Consider the following 20,787-nt stretch of genomic DNA (forward strand, 5'->3'; position numbering starts at 1 on the left):
TAAAATAGGCAGTGTAACTCCATTTGACATGAAGAAACTCAGGCTTACAGAAGCTAAATGACTTGAACAAAGTCACACAATTTAATAAAGGCAGAACTGGGTTATGAAAACAAATCTTTAGTAGGTAGCAAATGGAAAACTTAGGTTTAGTACATACTAAGGGTTTAGTATCTCTTCATTTTTAAAAAACATTATTCCTTTTTTTTCTGGAAATAGGTTGTTGTGGTCAAAGTACGATCAAGGGTTCTTAATTTGGGATTCATAGATGGGTTTCCTGAAGCAAGGGGAACTGGACATAAAGTACATGTTGTTCTTTTTTTTTTTTTTTTTAAAGAGTGCTAGTTTCCAGTACTCATCAGATCCTGAACAGGGAGTAAAATGTCCATAAACACGTTTGATTCACATAGTTTAGGCAAAAGCCATATTTCCTTTGTGTTTCTTACAGTACGGTTTTGTTCCCTCTCTGCCAAATTCTTCTCTAGTAGCAGGAGCTGAGAGAAAATTACATTTATTTCTTGGGGTTTGAAATAAATTTTATTGTGACATCAAAAATTCTATATATATCTTTATGTCCAAAAGTAGATTTTATAAATTGTACGGCTTAATAATTTGTCTCTCTGGTAGTTCAGAACTTTAGAATTGACTTTGATTCTACCGTTTTTTTCATAGCTTTAACATTTCTGAAATTTGTTGATTGCTTTTTTGAAGTCTTTCTGTGTTTTCCTCTGTTGTAACTTCATTGCCAGTCTAGACTACCATCTTCTAACCAAGTTATTGCAACACAGTATTTTCCAGAACCAGGTCCATCTTGTACTTTTCACCACATTATTTTTTCTAAAATACTTTAATTTGTACATTTTATTGGCTCCACATTGTGTACAAGACCATCTTAACCCTCTTTGACTTTTGGGAACCCTAACACAGGTAATAGAAAAAGGACATATTATATATCTTCCTTTATTGTATCAATACTATTCCTTCTCCACTAGCTTCTTTTAGTTTTTCAGAACTGCTGTACTTATTCACATGTGTTGCAGTTAGCTATTTTTAAAATTTTGTTTTTTATCAGTGTCACCTATGACAAGCACCATACTGGACCCTTATTTGTGTCCTTCTCTCTGCCTGAAATGTCTTCTTTACTCCTCTCTGTTATCGTTAGTCCAAATTTTGACTGTTCTTCAATGCCTAGCTTAAATGTTATTTTTCCTTTGAAGCCTCTCTTTATTTCCCAAGCTGAAAGTAATCTTTCCTTCTTTGAATATTCACAGCACTTTAGCCATACCTCATAGGTTATTTAACTCTGTACATGTTAGACATTTAGGTATTTGACATTAGTTTCTTGAGGACAAGCATTGTCTCACTAGTGTGTAAAGATTAATATAAGGTCCTTGCTATCCACTTCATTTCTAACATTGGTTGCAAAATTATCTGAAGTTGTGGAGTGTATAAACAATTACGTGTTCAAATGAAGATGCTACCAGTATGCCAGATAAAAATCTCTGGGAGTAGGAGCAACATGTATTTTAAAAAATATATGTTATTTTATTTAGTAACTACAATCCAAGGCAGAATTAGTTTAAGTAATTTGAATTTGCTCAAGCCCATACTGTTAGGAATTTGTAGCAAATTATAGGAAAATTGTAGGAACTGTGAAAAATTTGAACCCCTCTCCCATTCTAAATTATATATTCTACTTTTATATTCCTACCACCTCCCTCTCAACTTGTGGAGCTTTAAAAATTAGTACTACCCTGGCTGGGTGGTTGAACAATAAAAGAACAGTTTAAAAAATATATACATACAAAACATTTTATAAACTGTTTATAAACACCACAAGGATACCACAAGGATACAACTTCAGTTCCTGGTCAGGGCATGTTACTAGCTCGTGGGTTCTATCCCAGTCATGGCGCAGGTGCGGATGGGAGACAATTGATTCATCACCCCCCCCCCCACCCCATCTCTCTAAAATGAATAAGAACATATACTTAGGTGAGTGTTAAAAAAAGTGTTTTGTCACACATCAGACCATTTAAATCAATTTTTAGAAGTGAGACCCAATCATTAGTATTTTTAAAACCTCCCCAAGTGATTTTATTGTTACGTGAATTGAGAACCATTGGCCTGTTGTAATGCCTGGAAGAGAGTAGATAGTCAATACATGCTTGCCTTTTGAAAGGATACAAACCTGACTGCCCAGCTGCTCAGTTGTAATTCTTTCCAGTATTATAGTCAACCTAAAGTGATTTTTTATTATCTTAAATCTTAAATGGGCTTTGTATTATACTTTACCTATTCTCCATTCAGCTCTGTAGTACATACAGGAAAATGTCTGGCAGGAGGTAATGTTTAGCTGCTCATAGAATTCTGAATTTCCTCCATTACTGGTGAGAAGAATAGGTGTAGAAATAGGGGAAAGCTCAGGATTTCTTTCTTGTGCTCCATCCAAGGTTGAAGACAGGTGGTAAATATACATTTATTGCTTATTTTTGTTTTAAAATAGTCATATTTTTAAAAACATGGTTCAAAAATCAAAAGATAGAAAGAAATATATATTGAAGATTGTCCCTCTTGTCTTCCAGGATACCATCAATGTTGTAGCAGTATTTTTGCAGAGATATTCTAAACATATATAAGCAATGAGATTTATATATATTTCTCATTTTTACCCAAATGGTAGTATGTACATCAAGTTTGTTTGTTTACTAAACAGTGTATCTTCTCCATATATAAAGAATTTTATCAGTATATAAATGTTTCCTTCAGAAATAAATAAATGTTTACTTCTTTTAGTAACTGGTATTTTTCTGTTTATAATATATTTTAATCTTTCACCTGTGGGTGGGTATTTAGGTTGTTTTCAATTTTTCTCTGCTACAAACAATGCTACATTGAATAGCTAAGTCATTTCACTTCTTTGTGAGTATATATTCAGATAAATATCTAGAAACTCAAGGCATTAATATTGCCAGTTTGCCTTCTGTGAAAGTTGAATATTTATTGGTTGGGAAATGAGCATGAAACTATGTGAGGGATTAAAGGTATGAAGAAGCATAAGTGACCAAAAGTGATTGTAACAGGAATGATATTAAAGTAGGCTGAGAGGACAAAAATGAGCATATAGCCAAGAACAAGGAGAAAGGTCTACTGGGCTTTTGCGGGGGAGGGGTGGGGGGTGGGGTGGGGAGCGTGTGTATGTGTGTGTGTGAGACACATTTTTGATGAAAATATACTAATGAATTTCTTCAAATCCTAAAATTTTTACTCTGAAAAATATTTGAACTTTTAGAAACACATTTTTAATGTGATACTTTGTGTATGAAAACTTTTCACATCTTTAAGGGAAAATCCTCTCACTATTTTCATTTCAGAGTTGCCTTTAGCGTGTGTTTGATCATGATTTTATCTTTTCATGCATAACTATTTTTTACTTGAAATCTCTCTCCCTCTTTTTATTTCCTTAGCCCTGGAAGAAAGCGGGACTTTTCCCCTGTTTCTTGGAGTCAGTACTTTGAGTCCATGGAAGATGTAGAAGTAGAGAATGAAACCGGCAAGGATATATCCTTTGCAAAATGGCTTATTCTTCAGTAAACTTAAAGTGGTGTTTAAGTTAGAAAACTTATGTAGTTCTTAAAACATTCTTTATTCCTGTTGTTTATTTCATTTTTATCCTTCACTTGTTATTTTATGCAGGTGGAATATTACCTATAGATCAATGCCAATATTTTACTTGCTTATAATTATCTAATGCATGGGGAAGGGATTAAGAATTAAATTTCTGAAACTGATATATATCTTAAGGGCCTAGGGGAAAGTTTCATGAGTTAAGTGAGTTGAACTGGTTTTTAGTGTCTAGAAACCAGGGACTATGCCCTCAGAAGCACAAAGGGAATCAGTTTTATTTTTCCTTTGAAAAATAGTCATACTGAGTCTATACTTCAAAAATAAAGGTTTGGTATCTCAAAAACTTCTATTTAAGTATCTTTTAAGTTTGGAAGTTTGCAGCTTTGCATGTAGCTTGGTGCTGCATGAGTTTTCCAATCAGCATTATTATGAGTAATTAATCAAAAACTTCAATGAACAAAAGCTTAGATGTTATCTTTAACTATCCATACACTTTTCGAGTTTATAAGAGTGGTTCAGAGGGTCCTGTCCTACTCCTTCTGCATGGAGGAGGCCATTCCGCTCTTTCCTGGGCTGTGTTCACGGTAAGTAAGTAGTTGATGGTAGAAGTTGATATTAGTACAGTTGTTTACTTTTGGATGAATTTGACTAGCCTAACTCTTCCTTCTGTGCTCATTCATGTGGCTTGATGTAAGAAGGTCATGGATGTAAGTCAATTTTATATTTATCATTGTAGATCAAAGATAAACTAGAGGTTCTTAACTGCGGTGGGCTTCAGTGCATGAGTTCTTCAGTTTATAAAATGTTTTGTATGTATATATTTTTTAAACTGTTCTTTTATTGTTCAATTACAATTGTTCCACTTTTTCCCTCCTTGCTCTCCCCTGCCCTGCCCCCCCCAGTCAATCCCCACCCCCTTGTCTATGCCCATGGGTTTTTTATACATGTTCCTTGACTTGTCTATTCCCTTTCTTGCCCCATTATTCCCCTACCCACTCCTCTCTGGTCTCTGTCAGTTTATTCTTTGTTCCCATGTCTTTGGTTCTATTTTGCTTGGTGGTTTGTTTTGTTGATGAGGTTCCTTTTATAGGTGAGATTATATGGTAGTTGTCTTTCACTGCCAGGTTTATTTCAGTTAGCATAATGCTCTCCTGTTCCCACCCATGCTGTTGGAAGGGTAGGAGTGCCTTCTTTCTGCTGCGTAGCATTCCATTGTGTGAATATACCACAGTTTTTTGATCCACTCATTTACTGATGGGCACTTAGGCTGTTTCCAACACTTGGCTATTGTAAATAACGCTGCTGAGAACATTGGGGTTCATAGGTTCTTTTGAATTGGTGTCTCAGGATTCTTAGGGTATAATCCCAGCAGTGGAGTCACCAGGTCAAAAAGCAGTTCCATTTTTAGCATTTTGAGGAGATTCCATATTGCTCTTCATAGTGGCTGCATCTGTTTGCATTCCCACCAACAATGTACTGGGGTTCCCTTCTCTCCACAACCTTGCCAGCCCTTGTTGTTTGTTGATTTGTTAAATGATGACCGTTAATGATGGTGTGAAGTGGTATCCCATTGTGATTTTAATTTGTATCTCTTTGATGGCTAGTAATTTTGATCATTCTTTCATATGTCTGTGGGCCCCCTGTATGTCCTCCTTGGAGAAGTGTCTGTTCAGGTCCTTTGCACATTTTTTAATTGGATTGTTTGTCTTCCTGATGTGGAGTTGTGTGAGTTCTTTATATATTTTGGAGATCAAACCCTTGTTTATATATATTTCATTGGAATGAGGGGGATGGAATTTGTCTTGTCAAAAGGGGAGGTCTGTATCTCAGTAATCTAGGTAATGGATAAGCAAACATATTCTACCCAGGTGCTTTAGCTAGAGACAATGTCTACTTTTTATTCGTCTCCCTGGTAGAGGTTATTACAGTACTTTATACATGGCGGTGTCCCATAAGTATTTGGAAAATATTTCTTCTTTCTACAAATAATATTTTAAAGGTACTTGTGCACTACTAGTAAGTAAGCAATATTTGGTTGATGATATCCTGGTCTGGACTACAGGATATATACCTGTGTGAATGCTGTTAGTTGTAGATCTTCCTAATATCCTTTATTCTGGTGTGGGGCAGTCCATGTGCAAAGAGAGATACAGCAAATGAAGATCCTAGCAACAGTCCTGTCTAAAGTGAAATTGTCCTATCATCTTATGTGTTTCAAACAGATACACATACTTCCTCTCTTTACCACTAGGGAGTCTGAAGGACAGAAAATGGGAGCAAGTGGGAATGAAGCACTAGACACCTGGAGCCAGATGGCTATGGAATTGAGGAGGCTTCCAAATATATCATTTTGTTTCTGGCAGGATTATTGGGATTAAGTATATAAAATCACCTTCTGATCTCATCTGTTAGACTGTGAATTCCTTCAGAACAGGGAAAATGCCTGACTGTTGTTTCCCAAATGCTTGAAGTAATTCTTGACACATAGGCACATATTCCACTATTATTAAATGATTAAATAATTTGTCCCTGTCTTGTTTGTTTACTTCCTTTCTTTTGCTTTAGGACATGGCTGTATGATTTGCTTATACATGCTAAGCCATTTCATGTCTCTAGACCCATATGGTCCAATAGAGATATAATGTAAGCCATATATGTACATTAAATTTCCTAGTAGGGACATTAAGTAGGTAAAAAGAAACAGATAAAATTAATTCTAACATATATTTTATCTAATTCGTTATACTCAAAATGTTGTTATTTCAACAGGTAATCAATATAAAAATTACTGTTGAGATATTTCACATTTTTTTAATGTTTATTCTATTAGTTTCTCAATTTTTCCCCTTGCCCTCCTCCACCCATTCCACCCTGCCCCCCACTGCTCCCACAGTCAATTCCCACTCTGTTGTCCATGTCCATGGGTCATTCATACATGTTCTTTGTCTAGTCCCTTCCTTCTCTTTCCACCATTGTCCTCCTTCCCCATCCTCTCTGGTCATTTTCAGTCTGCTCCATGTTTCCATATCTGTGGTTTATTTTGTTCGTTAGTTTATTTTGTTGAATAGATTCCACTTACAGGTGAGATCATATGGTATTTGTCTTTCAATGACTGGCTTATTTCACTTAGCATATTTTCCATTTCCATCCATGTTGTTGCAAAAGGTAGGAGTCCTTTCTTTTTTTTAAAATGCAGATTTTATTTACGTATTTATGTTAAATGTCAAAATCCGTTATAAAATATTAAAAAATTTAAATCCATTATATAGTCTCAGCAGTTGAAAAACAACATGACACCAGCATGGAAATAATCAAGTAGATCAATGAAAGAAAATGAGCATTCTAGAAACAAACATATATATCTGTCTAACAATGTAATATATGATTAAATTGATATTTCAAATCAATGGGGAAAATAAGGCTTATTCAACAAATAGAGTACATAGAACACTATTACTTGAAATAAAACAAATATACGGCCCTATTTCACATATTATAAAAAAAATATTCAGGTGAGTTAAAAATCAGTATGTAAAATCTAAGGAGTTTTAGGAGAAAGTACAAAGTAGTATTTTTCTTACCCTGAAGTCAAATATTCAAACCCAGAAGCTATAAAGTAAAATATTGCCAATATGACTGTATTAAACATTTATGACTATACGGTAATATGCATATAAAAATAGTTAAAGGGCAAGTAAAAGAATAGGGAAGTATTTGCAACACATCTAAAAAAGGGTTAACAGGTTGTTGTTTTTTTTTTTTTTTAGGGAAAAAATTCTGCAAACATTTAGTCAAAAAATGGATAAACAATACCAAAAAGTCATTTAAAGCTTTTTAAAAAATAATAAAAATAGGCAACAAATATACAAAAACAGGTTTAGTTTCAACAAATAATAAAGTAACAGTTAAAATAACACATCATTGTCATAAGCACATTAATAAGTATTAAAAATTGTGGTAATATCAAGTATTGGTGACTGTGAAAGGAAGTGGGTATTCCTAGACTCTTTTTCTTCGTCTTCTTAATGCAGTCCCTTTAGCATATCTTGCAATGTTGGTTTGGTGGAGCTGTATTCATTTAGCCTTCTTTTGTCAGGGAAACTCCTTATTTCGCCTTTTACTTTAATTGAGAGCCTTGGTGGGTAGAGCAGTCTTGGTTGCAGGCCTTTGCTTTTCATGACTTAGAATATTTCTTGCCATTCCCTTCTGGCTTGCAGTGTTTCTGTTGAGAAGTCAGCTGCTAGCCATATTGGGGCTCCCTTGTATGTTACTGCCTGTTTCTCCCTTGCTTGCTTTAGGATCCTCGCCTTGTCTTTGATATTTGCTATTTTCATGACGATGTGTCTTGGAGTGGGCCTTACTGGGTTCCTCTTGAGTGGGACCCTCTGTGCTTCCTGGACTTGTGTGACCTTTACTCTCTTCAAATTAGGGAAGATTTCCATCATTACTTTTCAAACAGGTTCTCTATCCCTTCCTCCGCTCCTTCTCCTTCTGGTATCCCTATTATATGGATATTATTATGTTTCAGGATGCCCTGCATTTCCCTAAGTGCCTCTTCATTCTTTTTGAGTCTTTCTTCATTTTCTTACTCTTTCTGGGAGCTTTTTTCCTACCTTGTCCTCCAGCTCGCTGATTCAATCCTCTTTTTCCTCTAGCCTGCTTTTGATTCCTTCTGCTGTGTTCGTCAATTCAGAAATTGTATTCTTTATTTCCTCTTGTCTCTTCTTGATAGTTTCTATGTCCTTTTTCATGCTGATACAGTTTGCAGTAAGTTCCTGTGTAGTTTTTTTGTAATTCTCTCTGAGCTCACTGAGCTCATTGAGCTTCCTTAGGATTATTGTTTTGAACTCAGTATCTGGTAGTTTACTTGCCTCTATTTCATTTAGTTCTCTTTGTGGGGATTCTCCCTTTCCCTTCAATGGGAGGTGTTTCTCTGTCTTTCCATTATTTGTGAGACTCTTCTTTTTTGCTTCTGCTTCTTGAATTGATCTGTCTTGACTTCCTGACTTTGTGGTGTGAATTTCTATGGTAGGAGACCACTGTTTTTTCTTTCTGGATCTGCCACTGATGATGTCAGATGTTGACCCTGTCTGACCTTAGGCAGTCTGTTTGAGACTTCCAGGAATCTACTGTCTGTGGCTGTCTCCTTCAGTTGTTACTCTAGTCACTCTGCATTCAGCAGTCAGGCTTAGGCACCACAGGGTGGGGCAGAGTCCCTCCTGAGGGTTATTGGGTCCTCTCAGGCTGTTGCTGCTCAGGGGAGTGGTCTGTGAGCAAGATGGCTGCTGCTGTATGGGGGAGGAGTCAGCACTAGGATCCCCCTGGTTACTCTCTCTGTTCTCTCCCCAAAGCCTCCATCTCCAGTCTCTCAAGTGCCTCTAGACCACTCTGAGCCCTCTTTAGCCAGGGATCTATTATCTGTGGTTGCCACTCTGTACTCAGCAGTCAGGCTTTAGCACCAGTGGGGCAGGGCAGAGTCCCTCCTGGGGTCGAGGCTATTGTGTCCTCTGACACTGTTGCCACTCAGGGGAGTGGTCTGCCTGAGCAAGATGGCTGCTTCTGCCTGGGGGATTAGTCAGCACCAGAATCCCACTGGCTACTCTCTCAGTTCTCTCCCCAAAGCCTCCTTTCCCAGTCTCTCCTCAAGTGTCTCTAGCCCACTCTGACCCCGCCTTTGCTGGAGACCAGGGTAAGTAGCAAATAAAAATTTATGCGTTGGCCCTTTAAAAGGCTCTTTGCATCTCCAGCCACCTGTCTCTCTGGCAGAGAGCAACCCTGCCCCTTTTTGCAGCTCATTGTTACCTGTGTACATTTTGGGCTCTGGTGCTGTAAGCTGGAGATTCCTTCTTACGGTTTAGACCCCACTCTTCTCAGGGGGATCCAGCTGGCTGTTTCAATATCCCTCTGGTGCTGCTGCTCATGGGCACCCAGCCTGCCTTCTCGAGTCTCTACCTCACTTCTTACCAGTTAGGTTGTGCTAATGCTGACTCTTCTGTCTGTCTGAGGTTATAAGGCTCCTCCCTTGCTATTTGTTCCAGGTGATTTCTCCACAATTTTGTTGTAATTCCAGATTGGTCTTGGGAGGAGGTCAGTGTGACTTCCACTTACTCTTCTGCCATTTTGATTTTTTTTTCACATTTTTTATACTGTCTTTGAAATCCAGCATATATTTTATACTTACAACACATCTCAGTTTGGACTAGCCACATTTTAAGTCCTTAATAGCATAGCTTTAGTCATATACATTCCTCAACTGAATTGTAAGCTTTTTTAGAGGCAAAGATCATGGTCTATTTTTGCCTGCCATGTATTATATGCTCAGGGAATGTTTTTGAACAAACAGATAAGAGCAACATCTTCCTGATATAGCAGTTGTAGAAGTAAATATACCCTAGTTTCCCTGAATGAAGGTCAGAGCTACCAGACATGGCTCCTGTATCATGACTTGCCTGGCTCTTCTGTAAGCTAATACACTTTAACTGGGCAGCTTCACATGTTGGAGATGTGGAAGGAAAGAGATGTGTGACTGGGGAAAGGAAAGAGGCACAATCTTAACTGGCATGTCATGTGCAGACATCTGTGCTGAAACTTGCTCGGGATAGTGACTCCAGGCTCTGCCTCATAAGAAATTTGGCAAAGTGTAGTCTGTGGATAGGAAAAATCTCTATTCCAAGGACAGTACTTAATGGGTTACAGGATTTTCTAAAATTTGAAGAGAATTACATATGTAGGCTAGAGGTGGCCTAACTATATTCTTTGAACTTTTGAGCAGCTCCCTAGTAGTCTAATGCAAAATCAGAGCTAATGTTACCTATTTGAGGATTCAGCGTCCTTAGAGATGACGGATCTAGATAGGGCTAAAATAGACTTTTCACAAAACAACTATTGCTTTTGACACTGAGAGAAGGAACAATGAAATAGAAGTCAGAAGATGTGATTTCAAGCACCAATTTTACCAGTACTAGCAATATATCCTTGAGGAAGCTACTCAAGCCCTTGAGCAGCCACATAAGGCTTTATTCTCCAAAAACAGTCTTCTTACACTTCAAGGTTTCTTTGAAGATTATGTAAAGTAATGGACATAAAAATTTTGTTCATTATAAAGCCTTGTACAAATATTATAATAAGCTATTTGTTGACATGTATTGATATTAAATATTTTTATCCCATCAGTTGGATCAATGAAATAATATGGAAAGTGCCTGAGATAGAGGAGGTGATTGATAAATAGCTTCTGACATTATTACACTTGTTATCATTGTAGTGAATATCTCTATTTCTTCTTTTACTGAAATACACCTACAAATAACAAATCCCGTGAAAAATTAATGAAGTAGGAATTTTGTGATTAAATGAGTTTGAGAAACATTACATACAATACCTTTTTTTTTTTTTAATACCTCTCTCAGAAATTCATCCCACATATCAATACATTATTTAAGCCTTTAGGGTGTTCTTCAGTAAATCTATTTAATTTCAATCATGTCTTCCAAATGTATTTGACCACTTGATTCCTTTTTTCTAAAACATCAAAAATAATTGAATCTGAAGTATCTGGTGATTCTCACACTTTGTGAAACCTTCATAGGTAGCTCATTGTGTCCCAGTTGTTTACCTGCTTTACTGGCGTAACTAAAGGAATTACCCACCATTCAGTTAACTTTCTAGCTTAGACTTTGGCTGGTTAAATTTACCTGTCTTTTTTTGTTGTTATTCCTAACAGTGTAGCAGTCCACTCAGTGTGTTTGTATGTAACTGTGCTTTGAAAACAGAAATGGCTACATAAAGGTTAGTGCTCTTGCAATTGACTGGACTCTAGAGCTCATATTTCCTCAAGCACTGGACATGAATCCAGAAGGCAGCTCTGGCAAATAGCAGGAATAAGCTTAAGCGCCTTTTAATCGTGAGAGGCAGGATTTCCCTCAGATCTTCACCCAGATAATAATTGGCGAAATAAGGCACAAAATAGAAGCAAAAAGGCGCTAATATAACAGGACAAGTATACTGATAGACAAAGGAAGAGATGAACAACTCTGATTCATATTTATGATGCTAGATCATGAGACCTTTAAGCACAGGGACTGTGCTTTGTTCACCTTTATGTGTCTGGTACCCAGGGCCTGGCATGGAGTCAATGCTCAGTAGTTCTTCCTTAAATAAGTTAATATCAGCTTTGAACAATTAAGGTTAAGTTTTGTTCATTGTATTATGTTTAAGAAAGCAGAAAAGTATGTAATTTTCCTAAAGGCTTTATGAAATGACAATAAGTCATTTACATGTGGCTGATATATGAAGAAGTTTTATGATATGGTTAGAAAAAATCCCAAACTCCGGAAGACAAGAGGCGAAAGGACCTGAAGAGATAGTTATACTGAATAAATAGAGAATGTTCATCCTTACTAGTAATCATATATGATTCATAGGAAGTATCATTTTGTTATGTATCAAATTAGTATTTTTCAAAACTAATCCTCAGTGTTGTAATAGGTACTAGAAAACAAATACTTTCAAACATTGTTGGTGGCATTGTAAATAGAGCTCTTTTGGAAAATAATTTACACTGTGATTGAATCATCAAATATTTATACCATTTGACACAGAAATTTTATTTCTAAGGATCTGTTCTAAAGAAAAATACCAAATACAGGAAAGCTATTTGTCTAAAATTAACGATCCCCATGTCCAACAATAGGTAAATGGCGAAATAAAGTGTATGTACCTATAAAACAAGATATTATACAACCTTTTAAAACAATTTTCCTGAATATTATGGAAAAAATTTTTTTCTGTCTTTCTGTTTTCTAGGTTTTCTTTGTTATATGCTTTCTTTTATTGCTTTCATAACTTAAAGATTGATTTTTTTTACTAGATTTTTCAAAGGAGAAAGTTTATATTTCAAAAGTTGTATTCAAGGTTGTATTCAGTTCTGTACCCTACAAGTTCAAAGGAGATTGGCAAACTGAAACTTGTCCAGAAAAGAGCAGCCAAGATTAGAGTACTTGGAACCATAGCATTCAGTAAACAAGCTGAAAATGTTTGGCCTGAGAAAAGCAGACTTTGGAGGCATAATGTTTGCTTTCAATTGTAATATTAATTTTTTAAAAATCAGCAAAATATTTTAAACATCTATTATGTGCCAGGTACTTTGCTTACCTACATGATTCCACTTAATCCTTTTTGTATTTCTGTGAGGTTAGGCAGATGAGAACATTGAAATTTAGAGAAATAATAGCCAGTCATAGCACCAAAACTGAAACCTACCTCTGCCTGCCTGCAATGTCATGTTTCTCTGAAGACCAGTTCTGCACTGCCTAAGAATAAAGACTCAGGGCAGAAGCCATAGAAATATATTTTTGACACACATAAGGCAGAACTTCTAAAGACTGGGTCTGTTTCACAGCAGACAAAACCCTCTGCAGAGGAAGAGTGAGCATCATCTTAGGAGTATACTAGCATAGTGCATATTGTAGGATTTAATTGTGAATATATCCTAAAGTTCCTTCTTAGCCATCATTCTATAAAATCTCTGGATCCTTCTTGCATTAAATGTTTTTTGACTCTTTTGGGGACATGCCAGAAATTTACCTGAACAAGTTCTATTAAATATCAAGAGAAAGCGTTTATATTTTTGGCTTTAGGAACAGGAAAAAAATATGTGCGTGTGTGTGTGTGTGTGTGTGTGTGTGTGTATGATCATTTTTGATTAAAGGGTGATAACTAAGGGAAGTTACAGTGTTTTAAAGGGTAAGCTTTAGATTTCTAGAAAATTAATTTTTCAGGAATTAATTAATTGTTGCTAATATACTGAATATAACCAAGGAAAAAAGAATTATTATAATGCCATGGCTGGTGTGGCTCAGTTGATTGGAGCATCATTTCTTAAACTGAAAGGTCGCAGGTTTGATTCCTGGTTAGGGCACGTCCCTGGGTTGCATGTTTGGTCCCCAGTCAGGGTGTATGTGAGACACAACTAGTCGGTGTTTCTCTCTTACATTAATGTTTCTCTCCCTCTCCCTCTCCCTCCTTCGCCTCCCTCTAAAAAAATCAACAAGCATGTCCTTGGGTGAGAATTAAAAATAAGAAATTAGTAACAATCAAGTTGATCATTTGTGGTGGATGATACAATACTTAGGACTCCTTTAAGCCTCTTCATCAGCAAGTACTGCGTGTAACAGAATGGCCTATTGCTGTGGGAGAATCCAGAACTAAGTAGAAATTGAAGTTTGGCTGAGAGAGGAGAGGAACAGTGGGAGTTCATTAATACATACAGCCTCAGCAGCCTAGATTTTGGCAGCCTCCGGTTGTTTTCAGTTTTCGTACCTCTAAGGGATTTCTGACCAAACAAGTGTGAACTGATTAAAGCCAAGAATTGAATCTGAAGTGTCTGTTGAATTCTATTGCTTCTTCCAGTTAATTCAACTCATGTTAGCAAGTATTTACTGAGTATATTCTATATTTCGGGTATTGTGCTGGATTACTAAAGGTAGAAAAATGAGAGTTCACTCTTTTTTTTTCTTTACTTTTTTATTGAACTTACTGGGGTGACATTGGTTAATAAAATTATATATATCTCAGGTGTACAGTTCTGTAATACATCATCTGTATATTGTATTGTGTTTACCACCCCAGGTCAAGTCTCCTTCCATCACCATTTATCCTCCCCAAACCCTCCTATTGAGAGTTCACACTTTAACAAGATTGGCCAGTTAGAAAATACTTGTTAAACCCCTGTTTTATACCAGGCATTATGCTAGGTGCTATGGATACAGTGGAGAATTAAACATATGTGCTATCCTCTTGTTCATACAATGATTTAAGTCTAATAGGAAAAATTGAAATGACACGTGTACAAACACCACAACAAAGATTTTAAGAGCATTTCATTTTAAACAGACTGGGATTTGAGTCTCAAAATACCTTATTCTACCAAGCTTTAGTTGTTGTTTTTTAAATATGTATTTGTTTTATTTATTTATTTTTAGACAGAGGGGAAGGGAGGGAGAAAGAGAGGGAGAAAAAGATCAATGTGTGGTTGCCTCTTGCTCACCGCCTCCTGGGGGCCTGGCCTGCAACCCAGGCATTTGCCCTTACTGGGAATTGAACCAGCAACCCTTTGGTTCGCAGGCAGGTGCTCAATCCACTGAGCCACACCAGCCAGGGCAGCTTTAGTTTCTTAATCTGTAAAATGAATATAATACCATCTAGTTAATAGGGTGGTTGTGCAAATAAACAAGATGTGCAGTTCTTGATAAAGTGCTTTACTCAGGCACTCAGTTTAAGATGAGTTTACAGTATCTATTGCAGAAGGCACCAAAGTAACAGGAGGATATATAAACTTATAAAAATGGGTTTATCTTACTATTAAGGAGGAAAATATAAAGTAAAAGAAAAATACTTTACACCTATCAAATTAGCCAAAATTGTAAAATTTGAGGATACCATATGTTTGTGAGAATACCTGTGTCTCCACACCTTCACCAATACTTCACATACCTTTCAGAACCTGTTTTGTCAGCTACATATTTGTGCTGATATTTTCCCAGCCTACTTCTCAGGGAGATGATAATGTGAGATAATAACGTGACACAAAAAAATGTCATTATAATTCAGATTTTACTTGCTCTAGTCTAGGACTGGGCTGGATTTAGAATTATTAGAATCACCTGGGGAACTCTTAAATAAATGTGTAAATACCATGGCCCCACTCCAGATCTGTCAAATCAGAATTTCTGATGGGTTAGCCTGGGCAGAAGTATTTCCTAAAGCACCTTATATGATTCTGTTAGGCAACCAGGGTTGAGAACCACCCTGAGCCAGGGTTCTTGGATTTTAATCTTGGCATCACCATTTAATAGCTCTTTGGCCCTAGGCAAGTTTCCTAATCTCCCTGTAAAATGTCCTCATTTGTAACATGATGAAAATTATGTCTGAATAAGACTTGTGAGTAGAAAGTTAGACAATTCATTTGAAGAACTGAGATTGATACTAAAGCTAAAGGCATCCCAATTTCTGATTTCAAATTTTATTACACAGTTGTAGTAATCAAAACAATATGGTACTGGCATAAAAATAGACAGACCAATGAAACAGAATCAAGACCTCATGAATAAACCCGCACATTGTATGATCAACTAATATTTGACAAAGGAACCAGGAAGACTCAATGGGGAAAGAACAGTCTTTTCAAATAAATGGTGCTGGGAAAACTGGCTGACCCACATACAGAATGAATTTGGATCCTTGTCTTACAACACTCACAAAGATTAACTTGAAATGTGTTAGAGACTTAAATGTAAGATCTGAACCTGTAAAACTACTGGAAGGAAATAGGGAAAAAACTACTTGGCAGTGATTTTTTGGATATGACACCAAAAGCACAGGCAACAAAAGCAAAAATAAACAAATGGGACTACATCAACTAAAAAGTGTCTATACAGCAAACAAAAAGAAACAACAAAATGGAAATGCAGCCTAAAGAATAGGAGTAAATATTTGAAAACCATCTATCTGATAAAGGGTTAATATCCAAAATATATATGGAACTGATAGAACTCAGTAGCAAAATAGAAGTCTGATTAAAATGTGCAAAAAAAACTTTAGAATAGACATTTTTCCAAAGAAGAATATGAATGGCTAACCAGTGCAAGAAAAGATGCTTGACATCACTAATCATCAGGAAAATGCAAATTAAAACCACAATGAAATATCTGTTACCTCACAACTGTTGAAATAGCTATTATCAAAGAGATAGGAGACAAGTGTGTTGGGGAGGCTGTGTGAAATAAAAGGGAAGGCTTGTACACTGTTGGTGGAATATAAATTGGTTACAACCACCATGCAAAACAGTATGGAGCATCTTCAAAAAGTTAAAAATAGAACTACTATGTGATCCAGCAGTCCCACTACTGGATAATATTTAAAGGAAATGAAAACAGTACCTCAAAGAGATATTTGCACCCCCAATTTCATAGCAGTGTTATTCACAATAGCCAAGACATGGAAACAACATGAACATCCATCATTGGGTAAATAAATGGATAAAGAAAATATGATACACACACACATGAATATTATTCAGCCATACAAAAGGGAACCATGCCTTTTGCAACAGTGTGGAGAACCTTGAGGGCATTATGCTAGGTGAAATAAGGCAGAGAAAGACAAATACTGTATGTTCTCATGTATGCAGAATCTAAAAAAGCTGAATTCATAGGAATGGAGATTAGGGCTAGAAGGCAGGGAATATGGGGAAATGTTGATTAAAGGGTACAAACTCCTATAAGATGAGTTAAGTTCTGGGGATCTGCTGTATGGTATGGTGACTATAATGAATTATAGTATAGTATATATTTGAAAGCTGTTAAGAGAGTAGATCTTAAATGTTATCAACACACACGCACAGTAATTATGTGAGGGGATGGAGGTGCATGTATACTGCAAAATGAATGTGGCAATCATTTTGCAGTATACATGTGTATCAAATCATGACATTGTACACCTTAAACTTACATATATGTCAATATCTCAGTAAAGCTGGGAGGAAAAGATCACAGGAAATAAAGAGATGACAAAGAGCTACATTTGGATAGCGAGTCAAAGAGTTTTTTTCTCCTTTTTCTCTATATTTTCAACATTTTTATAAGGAGAATATATTCAAGGTGATATACTTAATCACTTAAAAATAATACAAGGGGAATAATAAAATAAAAATAAATCATAAACATAATATGAGATTTATGAAATCTGACTTGTGCCCTGACCAGCAAGCCTCAGTTGGTTGGGTGTTGTCCCACAAAGCTAAATGACACCAGTATGATTCCTGGTCAGAGCCCTGCCTAGGTTGTGGATTTGGTCCCTGGTCAGGGAGTGTGCAAGAGGCAACCGAGCAGTGTTTCTCACATCGATGTTTCTCTGCCTTTCTTTCTCTCTCCTCTCCCCTCTCTCTAAAGTAAATGAATGAATGAAAGAAGGGAGGAAGGAATGAATCTGATTTGTGTTATACTTTGAATATCACATTGGTAACTTACGTTGATTCTGGTTGTATATTTCTTACTAACTTATATGACCCTAAGCAAATAATTTCCTTTCTTGTGACCTCAGGTTCTTCATAAAATGTGAAGGTTGGGCTACACATTTGATTTATTCTTAAAAGTTAAAAAATGTTGATGGCATTTACTAACACTAGTTGTGACATATTATTGTCAAAGAATTTAGTTCATTTGAGGAAGAAGATCCCCAATTATTTCAGGTTTGTTTAAACCTCTCAAATCGTAGCTCCCCATTATACTATGATTTCTTTTTAAATATATTTTTATTTAACTGCAGCACAAGCTTGTGTGTATTACTACATCTGTCTTAAGTGAATCTTTGGTTTCTTGTACTGCTTTCAGGGTTATTTCATGATTTGAATGTTACATTTGTATGATATCCTGCACCAAGATTAACTGATTCTTGGTCCTTATCTAGGTAATCTCCAAAGTAGGGAAAAGAGAACCCGAGAATATGGATGAAAATAAAAGTTAATAGCAGAACACAGAGAATCATTGCTTAAAGATGCTCACTCTGTGTTTCTTGAGAAGCTACGGAGAGTTAAGGTTTATAGAGGTAGTTAGCTGAAGAAAGCTATATTATGAAGTTTGGATAAAACTATTATGTGCAACAAAAAAGCAGAAAATCATCATTTAAAAAATTTTGCTTAAAATTGAAAAGCCTTCTTTTGGTTATTTTTATAATGTTTGCATTCTGATGGCAGTTCATTCCACAAAGTTATTGGTAATGGGGAAAGATTTGCTAACCCAGATGTATCTGACTACTTTTCCTTTTCCTCCTAGGCAGCCATCATTAGTAGGGTTCAATGTAGGATTGTGGCTTTGGATCTGCGAGGTCATGGTGAGTGAAGTTCTCAATTCTGACTGAATGACGTATTTTCCCAGCCCTTTGAATAGTGTTAAATATTACAAATTTCAATGTGGCCATCAAATAACTTGGTCTGTTTCATTTGGGCATTTCGAGGGAAGTTCTCTAGCTTGCAATTTTTAATAAATATTTTATAAATACACACACATATATAGGTTGTTTTGCTAAGGAAATGTTCTTTAATGTAATGAAATTCTAATGCTTGTGATATATAAGAAATGTGAATAAATCTTTTTAGGCTACTGTAATTATCTTCTTTAGTGTATCCAACTATAAAAATATGTCTGTAACAGAAAATCCTTGCTAAGCCCACCATACGAAAGGGGACCCCAAAAAAACCCTGGAATTATCTTCCAGAGGGCAGGCACCTGTGTAATACAGGCTTCCCCTGCTAGGTGAGTGTTCTAGGAACCCATCTGTATCACTGTACCAGCTGCCGTTTTGGTGCAGGGAGAGGCTGTATGGGGTTTCAGTGAATTTTTTTTTTAAGACTCTTTCAGTACATTTGCCCATTTTGTGATGGGTGATTTATGAGCACACCTGCCCACACTGCACTGAGTGTTCAGCAGTTTTTGGCCAAAAATGGCATGACCCTGTGTCCCACGCTCCCTGTTCACCTGATCTTGCCCTGAGCAACATTTTTGTTTGTTTGTTTCCATGGATTAAAAAAGTCCTCAAGGGGAAATGTTTTGCCAGTGTGGAAAGGTGAAACAAAAATATCAGAAGCACTAGAAGGCGTCAAATATCGATAAGTTCAAAAACTATTTTGAGCAGTGGCAAAAAGTCTCAATAGATGTATGGCATCAAATGGAGAGAACTTTGAAGGTGACTGAAGTTTAAACATGTAAGATAAATACACAATTTTTTATAAATAAATTTTGGGCTTTTTGGGCCCTTCCTCGTATGTAAGTATAAAGTCCCTGTTTCATTGTTCAAAAGTGAGATTTTTGAAAGAGAATACTCTCACATTTATAATTCCTGTCCTTGGGAATTTTATTTCTAAAATATTTTTAGCCTGGGCTGGTGTGGCTCGGTTGGAGTGTTGTCCCTCCCTGCACCAAAAGGTTTTGGATTTGATACCTGGTCCAGGCACATATAGGAGGCAACCAGTCGCTTCTCTCTTACAGTGATGTTTCTTTTTCCCTTTTTTTTAAAAAAAAGATTTTATTTATTATTGGCGAGGGGGAAGGGAAGGAGAAGGAGAGGGAGAGAAACATCAATGTGAGAGAGAAACATTGATTGGTTGCCTCTTGAACATGCCCCACCAGGGACTCAATCTGCAATCCATGTATGTTCCCTGACTGGGAATCAGACCCACGACCTTGAATTTCACAGGATGACACCTACCCAAGCCACACTGGTCAGGGCATCATTTCTCTTTCTCCCTTCCTTTCTCTCTAAAGACAATAAAAAAAATGTCCTCAGGTGAAGATTAAAAAAATTGTTTTTATTATTTTTTTAGGTGAAACGAAAGTCAAGAATTCTGAAGACCTGTCAGCAGAAACAATGGCAAAGTAAGTAATCTAATACTGTTTATACATCACCTGGTTTTCATTAGTATTATAAAGAATAATACACCTTTATCATTCTCTTGGTGAGATTTTTGGACAATAATTAGTACATTCTTCGTTGTTTTTTTTTTTTTACTTCTATATCTGGTGTTTCCTTTCTATTTAATCTTGAAAGAAACATTCACTTTTTGTTATATTCAATGTGACAGTCATACATAAAACACTGGGAAATTCTTTGGGGCACATTTTAGTTTGTGTTGGCTTTTGAAAAATTTTCTTTTGTGATAATGTTGAATAGAATCTGGATATCAATTGGGGACTCATTCTTGGAAAAGTAGTTGTATACAAGAGGTCCTGTGAAATGTTCTTAAGGTATCTTGGCCGCATTGTTTGTCCAACTTTTGTAGTAAGACAGAAACAGAGTATTAAAGGAAAATGTAGTTATACCCTAGGCCTCAAAAGATGAATGTAGCATATACTGTGGCTCTCAAACCTGGTCACTCATCAGAATCACCTGAAAAGTGATTAAAATACAGATGATTTGGCTCTACCCTACAACAACTGAATTAGTACTTCTAGTAGTGGGATATGAGCATTTATATTTTGATAAAGCTCTATAGAGGAATCTGATACAGTCAGTCCTATGGCAGGTGTTTGGAAACTACTGCCCTGTATTGTAAGCAGAATTCTTCTCACTACCCTGCTTTAATACATGCTCTTTCATGTAGTTAATACA

General features: G+C 36.3%; 1 protein-coding gene across 1 annotated transcript in view; it reads left to right on the plus strand.

The window, feature by feature from the left end:
• PPME1 (protein phosphatase methylesterase 1) overlaps positions 1–20,787 on the plus strand; it is a 62,653-nt gene that overhangs the window by 17,549 nt on the left and 24,317 nt on the right. The window contains exons 2-5 of the mRNA XM_054576263.1: positions 3,465–3,558; positions 4,116–4,208; positions 18,456–18,513; positions 20,003–20,054. Of these exons, the coding sequence (XP_054432238.1) occupies positions 3,465–3,558; positions 4,116–4,208; positions 18,456–18,513; positions 20,003–20,054 (297 nt within the window). The remainder of the gene's footprint in view (positions 1–3,464; positions 3,559–4,115; positions 4,209–18,455; positions 18,514–20,002; positions 20,055–20,787) is intronic.

The sequence above is a fragment of the Pteronotus mesoamericanus genome, unplaced genomic scaffold (genome assembly GCF_021234165.1).
Source record: "Pteronotus mesoamericanus isolate MK-2021 breed Mesoamerican mustached bat unplaced genomic scaffold, CSHL_Meso_final contig_33, whole genome shotgun sequence".
Lineage (NCBI taxonomy): Eukaryota > Metazoa > Chordata > Mammalia > Chiroptera > Mormoopidae > Pteronotus > Pteronotus mesoamericanus.